Here is a 15,880-nt window from a genome sequence, read left to right as displayed (position 1 = left end):
TCCACCTATAGGGTTGCAGATCCCTTTAGCTCCTTGGGTACTTTCTGTAGCTCCTCCATTGGGGGCCCTGTGATCCATCCAATAGCTGACTGTGAGCATCCACTTCTGTGTTTGATGAAAGGATGGACCATCTAGAGACTTCCATATCTGGGGATCCATCCCATAATCAGCTTCCAAACGCTGACACCATTGCACACACTAGCAAGATTTCGCTGAAAGGACCCAGATATAGCTCTCTCTTGTGAGACTATGCCGGGGCCTAGCAGACACGAGAATCTTAAGCTGTATACAGAAGTGGACAATCCTAGCAGGGCTTCTAGTAAACAGCCAGCATCTGCTGCATTAATTCTGATTATAGTTGGTCCTGATTTAACTTCATCCAGTATGTGATTATAGATTCCCAAGAGGAAAACCTAAGTAAGAAACTGGTTTCAGTGAAACTGCGTAAGAGATGGTAAATTGTTTTTCAACTAGATTTTTCCCTTCCTATTCATACTGATGCCTGAAGAAGCTCCATTCTCAGTATTCTGACCTGTCTTTCAAAGCCTAAACACCTGCATCCCTGCTACTTCAGCTCTTAGAAATGCCTTGGAATTGAAATTTGTATCATTATATTCAAATTATTCTTAATCTATCTTTCAGGCATTTAATCCCTGACACATCATTCCTTACTCTCCAGAGCCCAGTCTTTTGAATTCCAGTTCAAAACTCTATGACCTCAATGACACCAATTATTCTCATTCCCTTTTAGGCTGAATTTCCTCATTTCTTAATCATCCTTTTTGCAACATCAATTTTATGTTTAATTCTTAGAATTGATTTTGAATATAAATTTGTAGGCATAAATTTTTGGCAACCTACTTTTAATAAGGGTCCCCCCTCTCCTCTAGTCTATCACCCAGCAGAGGCAGTGAAAGAGAAAAGTTAGAATATGGGGGAAGTGGACCTGTTAGCAATAATTCTCTAGTTGTGAGCTCAATCTCCTTTGTTAATAGTTCAGTCCTATAGCAAACATCAAATATGAATCAGCAGCTGCAGCAGGCAGACACCAGGCTCGAAACAGCAGCTACAGTCCAGTCCTTTCTGTAGGCAGACACCAGACAGCTATAGTTTAGTCCTGAAGAAACCACAAGACCTGCCAAGTAGCCTGAGGTGAGGTCCTGGAAGCAGCAAGCTGCCTCAGGAACCTCATGAGCAATTCTTGGGTGGCGTCATCACATATTGAGCTCAACAACACTGTGTAAGGAGAACCAATATTCATGTGTTGTTAGTAAAGAATAGCAAGGCAGAGCAAACCAAAGCATGCTCAGTGCTCGTCTCCACTGCCTGTGGGATCCTTTTATGTGTTTGCTATATTGAAACATTCTTTTACCTGTGTCTGCTTCAGGGAAACATTCTTTTAGGTATCTCGTTTAGCAAGGCATCCTTTTACCTGTGTGTCTCAGCAAAACATCATTTGACATAGCTTTCCAAAGAAGAAAAACTAGAAGTTTCTACTTCATAAAAATTTCCCCTTATTTACCTCTTTCTCTTTTGTCCCCTTTACCTAAAACACACTTTTTTCATCTTTTAAAGCAGCACAGGGAACACATCTGAGTCCAGCCCTGAAGCTAGAAACCCATCGATCCTCTCTTCACTCTTGAGTGATTTATTCTTTCCATGGAATTTCTATTCTGTGTCAGTACATTTCTTGATGACATTCATCTTCCCTGGATATTCTATTTTTTTTACACGAATTTTCTTCCAGATATTGCCCTGATTCTCTCCCCTATCCTGCAGGGCACCTCCTGGAAACAGTTGCCCATGCCCACTGTTCTCCATTCTTCCCAGCGCCATTCTCATTAACTAGCCCTCGCCTATGTTGCCCCTTTACTTTTCTAAAATCATACTTTATATTTGTATCTTTTAAACAATTTAATATAGTGTTTCTGATAATTTTATGCATCTATATAATGAATTTTGAACAAATTAACCTCCATTATTATCTCTCACGAGTCTACCACTCCTATTGAATCTTTTCTATCGCACTAGTCTGCTTTAGTGAAGGAAATAATCACTTATCATTTCAGTTGCTAACTACAAGATCTTCTAGTCCTTGATCACCTATCACCTATCTGGGAGTGGAAAATGGTGGAAAGAAAGAGACATTAGGATGGTAGAGCTTCCTGCAAGCCCAGTGACTCTCCTGACCGTATTTAATGCAGGGACCTGGAAGTTCTCAGACTTTTGGTGGTGAGGGAGCCTAGGCAGTTGTTAAAGCCAGCTGGAACGACTTAAACGACAACATGTATTTTTGTTTTCAGGCTTTCTCATCTCTCCCACAACATTTTAAAGGTCACCCAGTGAGAGACAAAATGAGAGAACAAATTTTTGAGGTTCAGACTTAATTTTAGAAAACAAGAATTAGGTTTAAATTCAAGTAAAGTAACAAGTCAGTACCTAGCATCCATTTCCAAATTACCCCCAACAAAACCGGAGCCTAGTTCTAGTTTCTAGGTTATGTCCAAGAAGACCTGGGTCTCCAGGTTAATTTTCCCCAACAAATACAGCGTTTCCAGATTAACCCTCAACAAGCCTGCCTCCTGCCTAACAACAACCAATTAGGAAGAAATCAGAAGTTAAGTATATGATTTGGCTCCCAGCACAAGATAGTTATGCTGAAGGCCACAGTAGCACACCGATTAAATGCTTGCCAGGCTAGAAACATTCACCTCTCGCTTGCCGATTTCTCAAAACCTTGTCTCAATGAATGTTCAGGGCTCTTCTCAACTGGAACTATCTTGAGGATCTGTGGTGACTTAAGCCCGAGTTAGCTCAAATAAAGACTCTGGTGTGATGGCATCAGATAGACTTCTGACTGGTCTTTCAGGGTTCAAGAACACTTCCTTGGTACTACAATGGTAAGACTTGTGCCTGTGGAGTCAGGAGTCCCCTCTCTATGCATTTAAGTTTGGCCTTAATGTCAGAGAATTTCTGAGAAAAGTGGTCATGAGGATTTGTTTTCCATCAGTCTCAGGATCCAGATAGGTATTGTAAGAGCACCTTTGTAAGGTAGTCTAGGAATTGAGAGGGGTTTTCATGTTTTTTCCTGAATGACCCCTTGAATTTCTTCATAATTTACCACTTTAAGGGCAGCCTTACAGAGAGTGGCCATGAGGCAAGTTGTAAATTAATCTCTAGTAAAAATGCCCCTCCCCTGATATTGTAGTTCCATTCCAGATTCTGATCTGCAACCACATCAGCCACGAATGGATGAGCTGTATTAGTTTGGTGGATTTTATCTGCACGCATCCTAACCTATTCCCAAACTTCCCTGTGCTCCTTGGGGAGAAGGTTGTTAATGAGACTAGTTTAAATACCATGGAATATGAAGTTGTAAGCTTGGGTAACATATTGGAATTCTTCAATAAAGGTGGAGGAAGTAGCAGCAGGGGACCCCAATCGTTTTTTCTATCTGAGAGAGTTCACTTAGTGAGGAGGGGACCTGTATTCTGACCATCCTATCTACCCTGGAAATGTCCCACAAAGAGAGATTGTGGCTGGTTTAGGCAGGGGAGGAGGAAGCACCGGTGTGAGGGGAGGGTGGCTCCCATGCTGGATTGGGAATGAGTAGCTAGCATACAAGGAGCTGTGAGTTGAGGCTAAGGGTGGTGGGGGAAAGAGCTCTCATTAGCTGGATCGAAAGTAGTGGAGGAATCATCTAGTTCAGGTTTCATGATAGAAGGAGTTGAATGGGGAGCAGGAAGGATGGAGAGAGGGCTTGGAGTAGAGGTAAGAGAAGGCCTGGACATAGGGAACCTGTTTCCAATTCTCTGACTTTTCACAGTAGTTGTAAACGTCCCAAATAATATTGGTATCTAGGGTGCCACTAGGCAGTCATTTGGATTGGGTATCTAAGGGATACTAGGGCCAAATTTGGTTGCAAAAGTTAGTAAGTTTGGGGCCCTTCAGGTAGGGTGCCAAGTGTAGAGCCTGGAGGTTTTCTGAGAGGCATCCCAAGTACGACTGAGAAGGTATGGATGTCACTGTTTCCGTGGATGGGGCAGAGGGAGGAAAAAGTTGCATCAGCCTAAGGTTGAGGCCCTTCCCAGGACTCAGAGAGGACCAAATGAGGACCAAGCCATTTAGTGGGCTATCATTGCACTCAGCAGGGAGTCACAGCTAACTACATGAGGACACTTGGTACCACTAACAGAGATTTCAACAAGGCCCGAAGGCAATGAAAAACCAAAATCAATAATGATTTTTCATCCAAGGGAAGGTCACATAATGTCATAAAAACTATAAGGACAAAGAGAATCTGTGGAGTTACAGGCAGTTCCAAGGGGGAAGACAAAAAGAAGAGGGAGGAAAGGGTTGCAATAGCCAAGCTGGACCTAAGGAAGCTTCAGAATTGCAGCTCCAAGGATCTATGTGGAGGAAAATGGTGTCTGAGAAGAGAGCCAATCATAACTCTAAAGACCATGGCTGGGGTACCTCTACCTCCAAAAGTATCAGAGGGGAGCGAGCTCCATGGCCACTTCCTCGGATTCAGGGAAGCATTTCTATCAACCAAAGGAGAAACTTACAAAATTATTGCTGGTTGATGGGATGCTGAGCAATCTATGAGTCAGAAGGTGAATCTGTTGTGGGTGGATGGAGATGAGGGCCCCAGTTCATCTCAGATCCCAAGGGGGAAGTACAGGCACCGGGAAAGCCTATCCAAGTCATGATACCAGTGTAAGGTTTTTCTGGTACAAGGCCATCTTGGCAGTTGGGAGCCAAGGAATACCACAAAGTCACACCATACAATGAATCTCACACAAGTGATTTACTGCAGGAGAAATTCAGAGAAAGCAGAGCACTGGTAGAGGGGTGAGTTTTATAAGGTCTTCGGAGAGTTTGCAGTGAGCTAATGGAAAAGGACAGCAAGGCCTGACGTATTGCTAGACCTTTAACTCCAAAACATTGGCTGTTAATGTTGAGTCCTGGGGAAGGGGGGGGTTTTCATGATTCAGAGATCAGGGTCAAGCTGGGAGCTTTTTGTTCTCTTCTCCCGGTCTCAGGCTTGGGGTAAAGTCATGAGCAAGATGTCCTTTCCTTGACCCCCTTCACTTACACTGAACCATAATAAGCAGTAACTAAATAGTTTATTACCTTGTATACTTAGGTGAAGAATATAAGAAAAAGAATTACCATGAAAACACACCAAAAGGGTAAACGGAAGTGATCAACTTCAACATCAACCAGGAGGAATTCAGATTAGATACATCTCTTCTTGAAAATAGGTAATACCATGATATGTACTCACTGATAAGTGGATATTAGTCCAGAAACTTAGAATACCCAAGATATAAGATGAAAATTTGTGAAACACAAGAAACTCAAGAAGAACTGTACTTTATGGATACTTTTCCCTTTCTTAGAATTGGGAACAAAACACCCATGGAAGGAGTTACAGAGACAAAGTTTGAGATGAAAAAGCTGAGATGAAAGGATGGACCATCTAGAGACTGCCATACCCAGAGATCCATCCCATAATCAGACTCCAAACACTGACACCATTGCATACACTAGCAACATTTTGCTGAAAGAACCCTGATATAGCTGTCTCTTGTGAGACTGTGCCGGGGCCTAGCAAACACAGAAGTGGATGCTCACAGTAAGCTATTGGATGGATCACAGGGCCCCCAATGGAGGAGCTAGAGAAAGTACCTAAGGAGCTGGGGGGATCTGCAACCCTATAGGTGGAACAACAATATGAACTAACCAGTACCCCCCAGAGCTCATGTCTCTAGCTGCATATGTATCAGAAGATGGCCTAGTCGGCCATCAGTGGAAAGAGAGGCCCATTGGTCGTGCAAACTTTATATGCCTCAGTACAGGGGAATGTCAGGGCCAAGAAGTGGGATGGGTGGGTGGGGGAGAGGGTGTGGGAGGGTATGGGGGGCTTTTGGGGTAGCATTGGAAATGTAAATGAAATAAATACCTAATAAAAAAGAAAATAGGTAATGCCTATGAAGCTTAAGAAGAAGGAAGAACAAAGTTGGATACTTCAATCCTACATAGAAGGGGGAAAAATAACCACAGGAGGTAGAGGGAGGAAGGGACATGGGAGGGAGAGAGGAGGGAGAGGGAAAAGGGGGGCAGGAACAGGTATTGGAAAGGAAAGAAGTACAGAGGATCAGGAAATTGAAATGTAGCAGTGGGGGATGGGGAACTGGGGGTAGCCACTAGAATGTACCAGATGCCAGGGAAGTGAGAGGTTCCTTGGACCCAATGGTAATGACTTTAGCTGGAATACTCAACAAAGGGGAGAGAGTTACCAGTTAAGGTATGGGGTCACTCACCCATCTTAAAATTTTTAACCCAGAAATGTTCCTGTCCAAAGGAAAGCCAGGGACAAAAAATGGTACAGAGCTGGAAGGAAAGGCCATCCAGAGACCACTCCACCTAGGGATCCATCCCATCTGCAGACACCAACCCCCAACACTATTGCTGATTCCAAGAAGAGCCTGACAGGAGCCTGGTGTGGCTGTTCCCTGAGAGGTTCTACCAGTACCTGACCAATACAGATGCTGATAATCACAGCTAACCATTTGACTGAGCCTAGCTGGGGACCCCAATGGAAGACCTAGGGGAAGGACTGAAGGAAATGAAGGGGGACTGCAGTCCTTTATGAAGAACCATATCAACTAACTGGACCACCCAGAGCTCCCAGGAACTAAATCACCAACCAAAGAGTATACATGGAGGGAGCCATGGCTCCAGATACATAGGTAGCAGAGGATTGCTTTATCTGACATCAGTAGGAGGGAAGACCCTGTGTCCTGTTGGAGGCTTGATGCCCCAATGTAGAGGGAGGATAGAGTGGTGAGCCAGGAGGAGGTAAGTGGGTAGAGGAGCCCCCTCATAAAGGCAAAGGAGGGGGATGAGATTGGGGGGTTTCAGAGGGGAAACTGGGAAGGGGGATCATTAGAAATTTAAATGAAGAAAATAGTTAATAAAAAAGAATCCAAAAAAAGAAAATAGGTAATATATGGTCAGACAATACAACAAAACTGCAAATCAACTCATTATCTATCCATGTATCACTGTCATTGCTTCCTTTGCTGATTGATTCCTTCATTTCTGCAAAATTACTTTCACCAACAGCCTGTCACAATCTGATTATATTATTTTGTCCAAAGTCTGGGAGTTTATTATCTCATTAGTATAAGGCTACAGTAACTCCTTCCCTTGAATTAGAATAAAAATACTCACACTTGTAAAGCAGATTTTGCCATAACTGATGTGTATCCCCTGAGATCATATCTGAAAATTTACCTCTATTTTTAGTATCTGAGACCATTAGTGCTCTGAGCCAACCTCATCCTCTCTGGACCAAAAGCACCATCACAAGTTAAGGGTAAAAAGGACCAGATCCTACATACCAGGAACTATGTATGTGCTGAATCGAGTTTTCTGTTGACTGCTGAAACTGGGGTGAGTGTTTGATGATAATAATGGATTGTAAAGGAAGTAAAAAATAGCTCTGTGAAGGCAGGAAAAGAGGTAGGGGAGGGCAGGAGATACAACAGCAATGCAGAGATACTGATAGCTTTTCTTTGTTTTCACTTCTCTTTAGGTCATCCCAGACAGAGCCCTATTCTACAGAAACTAGTTCCTTGAACACTTCAGGTATTTGGGTAGATACAATGCATACTGCATACATACCAACATTTCATAAGAATTCCTCTGTGTGTGTGTATGTGTGTGTGTGTGTGTGTGTGAGGGATTATGCATGTGCATGTGAGCACACATGCATGAATCCTTTCTGTGGCAGGTTTTAATCTCTGGCTGTTTTCCTTGTGGTCTCAAGATAGGGTACATGAATTTCTAGGTATAATCATCTTAACAATAGCAAGGTTAGCACTTCTATAGTCTTGAAAAAAAGTTGTCATTGTATATTTAATGTATAAAACATGACTTTATGAGGAATTATAGACAGTAAAATCTTAATTCCATCTTGTTCTCACTCACATCAGACCAACTTAGTGTAAGCAAAAGCTTTTGTATTTGTTAATGTGTAACATTGTTCTTGAGTTTGTAATAAGACGTACAGTATCACCACAAACTCCAATTTGCCTACACAGCATCTGAACACAGATGATACCTTTTGAATTTAATTGACTCCATGTAGATAGCCTTGGAATTTCATGTGTATAAATTTTCGAGAGCCACAAGCAAATATATCCTTGCTGTAATATTTTCCTTTTGAAAATTGGTGACTGATTACCTAATAAATGTAATGTTTAGTTATAGTGCCCAATAAATGAAATGTAATTATTCTTACATCTTTACTCTGCCCATTATAGCACATAAACCATGTTTGCTACTTATAAATGGAAGGACTACAAATGCTGTAATAAATTTTTGACCCCCACGCAATTAATGAGAGGAATTCAACAATGCTGAAAGTTTGGTAGGATTGGGATTGTTAGAGAGTTATCCCACTTCATATATTGTGGATATTTACCTAGCCTAGCTAAATGAGGACCTGCCTTGATATTTTCAAACTGAGATCTTGATTAGAGGAATGGTCAAATTATAATGCACTCACACCGAAGTGCAAAACTCAAGAAAGGCTTTTATACCTTTCGAACTGACTGTTTCAAATGAAGTTTTCACTTTTTAGATTTAAAAAATCATGAGAGGTTTCAGTGAACATTTTAATTAATGTGCATTAATTATTTAGGTGACATCATAGATTTTTATATGCCTTCTGATTTAGTAATTAGCACTATTATCTGTATTTTACTAAGACTCTAAGGACAGAAGGGAATATTTATTTTATTTTATTTTTTCTGGTCTTTTTTTAATTAGATATTTTCTTTATTTACATTTCAAATGTAAATTTTCCCTCTGAAAATCCCCTATCCACTCCCCCCTTCCCCCTGCTCTCCAACCAACCCACTCCTGCTTCCTGTCCCTGGCATTCCCCTATAATGGGGCATATAACCTTCACAGGACCAAGAGCCTCTCCTCCCATTGATGACTAGGCCATTCTCTGCTACATATGCAGCTAGAGCCATGAGTCCCACCATGTGAGTTAGTTCATATTGTTGTTCCTCATATAGGGCTGCAAACCCCTTCAGCTCCTTGGGTCCTTTCTCTAGCTCCTTCATTGGGGACCCCGTGATTGGTCTGATGGATGGCTGTGAGCATCCACTTCTGTATTTGTCATGCACTCACAAAGCCTCTCAGGAGACAGCTTTTTCAGGCTCCTGTCAGCTAGCTCTTGGCATTCGCAATAGTGTCTGGGTTTGGACATTGTTTATGGGCTGGATCCCCAGGTGGGGAAGTGTCTGGATGGTAAGGGAATGTTTTCTAAAAAGCACTCAAGTTAGTACAATTAGGAAGGAATTGCAGCAGAGACATATTTTGAAACTAGGTAGTCTAAATCTAGGTTCTAGCTCTCATGTTTCAGACTGGACCTCAGAACAAGATCTGCAAAAGGGCAATAATACTGGAAGTCAAGCTGCCTGAAAGATGTTTGAAGAATTTGAAGAAGATTCAAATTTGGAGAGTAGCAATTATTTTCTCCAGGAAGACGTCTGTGAGTAGAAACTGGTTTATATGATATTTCTACTTGAATGGACATTTAGTAGGCACAGATGTCATTTAAGATAACATCCTTTCATTTTCTAACCACTTTTAGGAAGAAGATCTTCACCTTGCATCATGATGCTCTCTGCTGCTATCCCCAATGGAACTGCCTTCCACCCTCCCACATTTGTTTTGCTTGGAATCCCTGGGATGCAGGATCAGCATGTTTGGATTGCTATTCCCTTCTGCTCCATGTACATCCTTGCTCTGGTTGGAAATGGTACCATCCTCTATATCATTATAACAGACAGGGCTCTCCATGAGCCAATGTACCTCTTCTTGTGTCTGCTTTCTATTACTGATCTGGTTCTCTGTTCAACAACATTGCCTAAAATGCTGGCAATATTCTGGCTCAGATCCCATGTCATTTCCTACCATGGCTGCCTCACTCAGATGTTTTTTGTTCATGCAGTCTTTGCCACAGAGTCAGCTGTTCTGCTGGCCATGGCTTTTGATCGATATGTGGCTATCTGCAGACCACTCCACTATACATCCATCCTCAATGCTGTTGTAATTGGGAAGATTGGTCTGGCATGCGTGACTCGTGGCCTTCTCTTTGTCTTCCCCTTTGTCATTCTCATTGAACGTTTACCCTTCTGTGGACATCATATCATCCCTCACACTTACTGTGAGCACATGGGCATAGCCAAACTAGCCTGTGCCAGCATCAAGCCTAACACCATCTATGGTCTTACTGTAGCACTTTCAGTCACTGGCATGGATGTGGTCCTCATTGCAACCTCCTACATCCTGATTCTGCAGGCCGTGCTGCGACTGCCTTCAAAGGATGCCCAGTTCCGAGCATTCAGCACATGTGGAGCCCACATTTGTGTAATTCTTGTCTTCTATATCCCCGCATTCTTTTCATTTTTCACTCACCGCTTTGGTCACCATGTGCCTCCTCAGGTACACATCATACTTGCAAATCTTTATCTACTTGTGCCTCCTGTTCTCAACCCCCTAGTCTATGGCATCAATACCAAACACATCCGCCTGAGAATACTTGACTTTTTTGTAAAGAGAAGGTGACAATAATCTCCACATATACCAAAGGCTAATGAGTTCCTGACTTTAGTTTGCTGCTTCTGCTGATCTCAGGAAGTCAGTGTCATGTAACATTTAAGATTTTGAAGATCTCGTAGCAATTCCTTCATACCTTTAAAGTTAGGTATATGCTATAGATGGATAGTCAGTCTTGAAAAGGAATAGGTCAGGAGGGAATGTTGAACGCTTGAAGGAAGAGACATGGAGGTTTACTGTGCCTCTCTACATAAGCGCATGTGTTAGAAGTAGAGGGAACATGGAGTTAAAGCTCTAGTTCAAGGAATTGAGAATGCACATATTTATTGATTATTTAATCAATGACAGGTATTTTTTAGGACCAGTGTCACCAATGAGAGTCACAATGCTGGCCTTAGAAGGCTAGAAGCGACTAAGGCCCTTTGGACCTAGGTTCGGTTTGAAACAGTTAAAGACAACAGGTGGGTGAGTCACTATGAGAAGCCTGGAAGCACGTGGCTGCAGAGGGAAGGCGGAGGAGAAGGTTCCCAAGGAATTACTTCAAAAGATACTACTCTGTAAAGAATATACTTACCTCTTGACTGTGACTTCTGCTTCTTGGTTTTCTAAGCATGATGAGTTCAACATACAAAAACATTGTAAGGGCCACTGTGAACTTGGTGTGATCTTTTCTTTACCTCGGTAGGTAGATTCCTGGGTGTAAAAGGAACCCAAGGATAATTTCTTGCTAGTTGCATCCAGTCAGAGTGACAAGAATCCTCAAGCAGCTGTCCTTCCTTCCTGCACATTTCCCTTGAGTTCTGGAACTGGAACTAAAATGGTTGTGAGCTGCCACATGGGATCTGGAAATAGAACCTAGGTGCTCTGGAGGAGCAGTCAGTACTCCTAACCACCGAGCCATTTCTGCAGTCCCATTTCCAGATGTTATCGATCATAAAGGACATTCATCCTACTTTGTATCTTCCTTTTTCAATGACATAACATTCAGCCTATCCATGGTTGGTTTAACTTATTATGTGGTATTTGGTGAATAAGAGTATCAACAAGGAACATAAACTTTTACTGTGGTATCATAAAACTATACATACCATGAACTTTGTCATCTTGGCCTTTTAAAACTTACAATTCAGTGATCTTATGCTTACAATGTTGAGAAACCTTTACATTTTGTTTTAAACCTCGGCATCACTACAAGTAGAAATTCTGTAACCCATTAGAAATAACTACCTATTCCTCAGTCTGCTCAACCAAGGAATTCACCAAGAACAAATCTGTTGTAGGTGCTTTAAGAAAACATAGCTTGCTTATTGTAATTTAGTTTCCTTTCATTAAAAATATTTATCGAGGAGCCACTGTATACTGAGTATACAGTCAAGTTTAAAGGTAAATAGGCTTGAGAAACTCACAACCTAGGTGGGTGAAGAGAAGATGATGTGGTTTCACCAAAGTATGCCATTTGCAGTGACTCAGTATAAAAAGCGTGTGACTCTTCTGTACTGCCAGTGATGTGGTGAATTCAGATAAGAAATTACATTGATTATGGGTCAAGATCCAGCCTCAACAACACTGAAGGTCAATTTAGCTATGGAATGAGAACACAACTGAAATCACACGAAGAAAATCTCATACAATTAAAAACAGCTAATAAATATGCTGTATGGGCTCAGCAAATTTAAAAATCCATTGGGTTAAGAGGAGTAGCTCTTCTCCCCCCTCCCCCCTCCCCCCTCCCCCCCTCCCCTCTCCCCTCTCCCCTCTTCTTTCTCTTTTCTCTCTCTCTCTGTATGTGTGTGTGTCTTTCTCTCTCTCACATATACACACACATGAACTTTCAAACATTGCATTTTATATTAGATAGTGGAGAAACACTTTATGAAATTAGGCTGTGATTATAGTAAAAATGTTTCAGCGAAATGAAAAACCCTCAGACTCTCACTAAGATACACTAAATTAAGATAATAACAATACTAGCAATGAAACAAAGGAAACCAGTGATACAAATCTTAATTTTGTTCTACTCTCTTACCCAAAGGCTGTGTGCTTCGTGTCACTGGTATAAAGGAGAGTGACTTCGTCTGTGGCTCTCTCAGGAGCCCCTGCTTATGAAGAGCTTAAGAGTGCCCAGTTTAAGTTGCCTCTGAATGGTGACTTAGTAACAACATACACTGGAAAAAGGACAAAGGCACTGTCAGCTGAATACACCTGTCAGTAATGAGCTTATCAGAACATGGCTGGGTGTTATCTGCACCTGAGAAGTTTTCTCCAGTGAGGATCAAGAGCAATGTTTTGTTTCTTGATTTCTAAAACATCCAATACCCCTTTAAAAAGATTATTTGGTAAAAGGTAAGCAGAATTTGGTGAGGGGAGGTGGCCCTTACCTGTTGGAGATAATTTTAAACAGCATTGGTCAGTTTGTCATATCAACCAGAGTTACCAAAATAGATCATCCAAATGACACATAAGACACATTTAAGTTTTAAGAACTATCAATGTGTGATTATTATGGTAACAAAAAATAGTTATAGACACTGAAACCTTTAATTTATCACCAAGGCTTCTTATTTATTTGATGGTGTATTTTATAAATAGTTTCTGAGCCTGAATTTACAGTAAAGGAGAAAATGAATGTTTCATTATATTCCAAAAGCAGACACTCACCAAAATATGTTTCTCCTACACTGTATAAAGAGAAAACTCCCGTAATATCATTATGTGAATTTAGAGACTAAAACGCCTAAGTATTTCTACTATCATTTAAAAACTGTATGATTTTAAATTAAGTTTTTGAGAATTTCATAGATCACATAATATATTTTGATCATATTCACTCCATTTATTACTCTTTTTAAGCACACAAACAAATGTTTATGATATATAGTCATCATGTTGAGACCCTAAAGTTTCAGTGTAAAAGACATCTTATGGTTTTTATTATTTTTAAATTAAGACTTTAGTGAAACCAAGAATAAACAAAACAGTACATTTAAATACAAAATGCAGTTATATCAAGTCAGAAAATAGTTGCAAACTTTATATGCTCCAGTACAGGGGAATGCCAGGGCCAAGAAGCGGGAGTGGGTGGGTAGGGGAGCAGGGCAGAGGTAGGGTATAGGGAACTTTCGGGATAGCATTTGAAATGTATATAAAGAAAATATCTAATAAAAAATAATTTGGTATTGATGCCAAAGTAACAGAAAAAATAGTTGCAAATCATGTATTAAAAACACAAAATCATAAAAATTTGCTTATGAAAATTTTATTTTTTGTAAAGAAGAGTTTTTGATATAATGATTCAATATGGTAAAACCCAAGATAATATTTAAAGATCCATATTTTTGAACTCCTAAATTACTTTCTGTGATAATTTAATGCTCTTAAATTAAGTATACACTTAAAGAAATAGAAATATATAGTTACAAATGCAGTAACATAAGACTATAATGAAGAAATTGTAAATTCAGAGGCATCAACATTAATTTTAAAATGTGACCAGTTATATCAGTACATTATTAAAACAGCATGGATATTACTTTGAATTTGTAACCCCAATAAATTATAACAGCTTTTATAATAAATGTAAGATTTTATAGTAAATCTTTAGCTTAACTTTTTCTTTCATCTATTTCTTCAATGTATTTATATGTGTATGTGACCATGTATATATGTGGGCATAAATGAACCGTGGCATACATGTTGCGATCAAAGGACAACTTTCCAGGAGTATTTCTATCCTTTTACCACATGGGCTACAGGGATCTAAGTCTGATCATGATGGCTGCCAAACACCTTTACCTTCCGAGTCATTTCACTGCCCCCTAAATTCTTATATTATTACTATTATTTGTATATATGTGTTTTTGTATATGTGTGCATGATATGTGGATGCACATGTTATGGCATGCATGCGAAGATCAGAGAACAACTCTGTAGGGTTAGCTCTTTCCTGCCTTTATGTGGCCTCCAAGAGTTGGGCTCAGGTCACCAGGCTTGTGCTTCTACAATAATTCCAGTAGAACAGCAACAAAAAAGAGTCAGTGAGGAGTGATTTTGCGGCCTACCACGTAGTGAGCAATAAGAATTCAATCACAATTCATTCATTTAGTGTAAAGGGTATATGGTGACAATCCTAAGGTGATAGATAACCTTCCCCCTTGTGACATGGGAAGTTATATGTCCTTCTTGTAATGGCATGTTCCTCCCTAATGGATGGCAAGACATCTTCAGCTAAGCTATCCGAGGGTAGATCATAGGCAGGCTGTAGTAGCTGATATTTAACCTTCTTGGTGGATCATAAGACATAATATTGAGGTTCAGCTCTCTGCCCCTAAAGAACATGTCTGATTGAGGGAGGAAATACACTCAGAAAATAATGCAAATGTAATCCTCTCTGCTAGCTTCTGATGTGGCAGGAAAGTGGGAAAATAGGTTGATGAGATGGAGGTGTAGCCATGCTGATTCTTACAGCAGTCAGTGGGTAAGAGAAAGGAAGTACAAGTCAGATCTTTGCTAAAGAGCCCTTCCTAAGATCACACCCTTGGGACACATGAGAATACTTGTATAGAGAGGGTTACCATGGATGTGATGCTTTGACATACATTGACATTTTTTGGCTTTACACTGAGTGTTAGAAATTCGTTTAAGAAGGACTACCTTTTGTCCTAGTTGTGTTTCATGATTTTACATATCTAAAATAAATAAGAACACATGAACTAGGACTCACTCTTAGTTTATTTCTAAATGAGTTTCCTTGGCTATTCATTATCTTATTGATTTATTAGATGTTTATTATATGCCATTATGTCCAAGCACTACACATGTGTTTGGGTGTTTGGAGTGCAAACTGTGAGGAAAATATAGGCTTGGGTTCTTATCTTTAGTGCAGTAATCTAAAGAACTTGGTTAAGTTTTTTTTTTTTTTTTCTTCTAAAAAGCCTAGCGTCCTAGCATCCCATGGCTATAATACAAGATAATCTATTTAAGGAGCTGCGTTCAGGGATGTAAATGTGAAGAAGCAGAACTAGGAGAAAGGATTCATTCAGCTAAAAGCTACTAGTCACTGGCACCTGCTTGCTACCATTACTTATCAGGATCACCTTGTAACAGGAGGTAAATGGCAGAAGCCAGGATTTCTGAATGTTATTAAAATTACAACTTTCTGATGACAAAACTATAGTTCTTTTGTATATGGTGAAGGTATGCGTTTATAGCCAAGGGCACCTCTGCTCTCTGTTTT

At 40.4% G+C, this 15,880-nt stretch overlaps 1 protein-coding gene across 1 annotated transcript; it reads left to right on the top strand.

Annotated features, from left to right (window-relative positions):
* Window positions 1-9,702: 9,702 nt before the first annotated feature.
* Window positions 9,703-10,656, top strand: LOC110299067 (olfactory receptor 52D1-like). The gene has a single exon (XM_021168664.2). It carries the CDS (start codon window positions 9,703-9,705, stop codon window positions 10,654-10,656), a length of 954 nt encoding a protein of 317 aa, XP_021024323.1.
* The last annotated feature ends 5,224 nt before the right edge of the window (window positions 10,657-15,880 follow it).

Source organism: Mus caroli, unplaced genomic scaffold (assembly GCF_978045245.1).
Source record: "Mus caroli unplaced genomic scaffold, Mus_caroli_1 scaffold_8, whole genome shotgun sequence".
NCBI lineage: Eukaryota > Metazoa > Chordata > Mammalia > Rodentia > Muridae > Mus > Mus caroli.
Note: the sequence above shows the minus strand (reverse complement) of the source record. Positions and strands in the feature narration are given on the sequence as shown.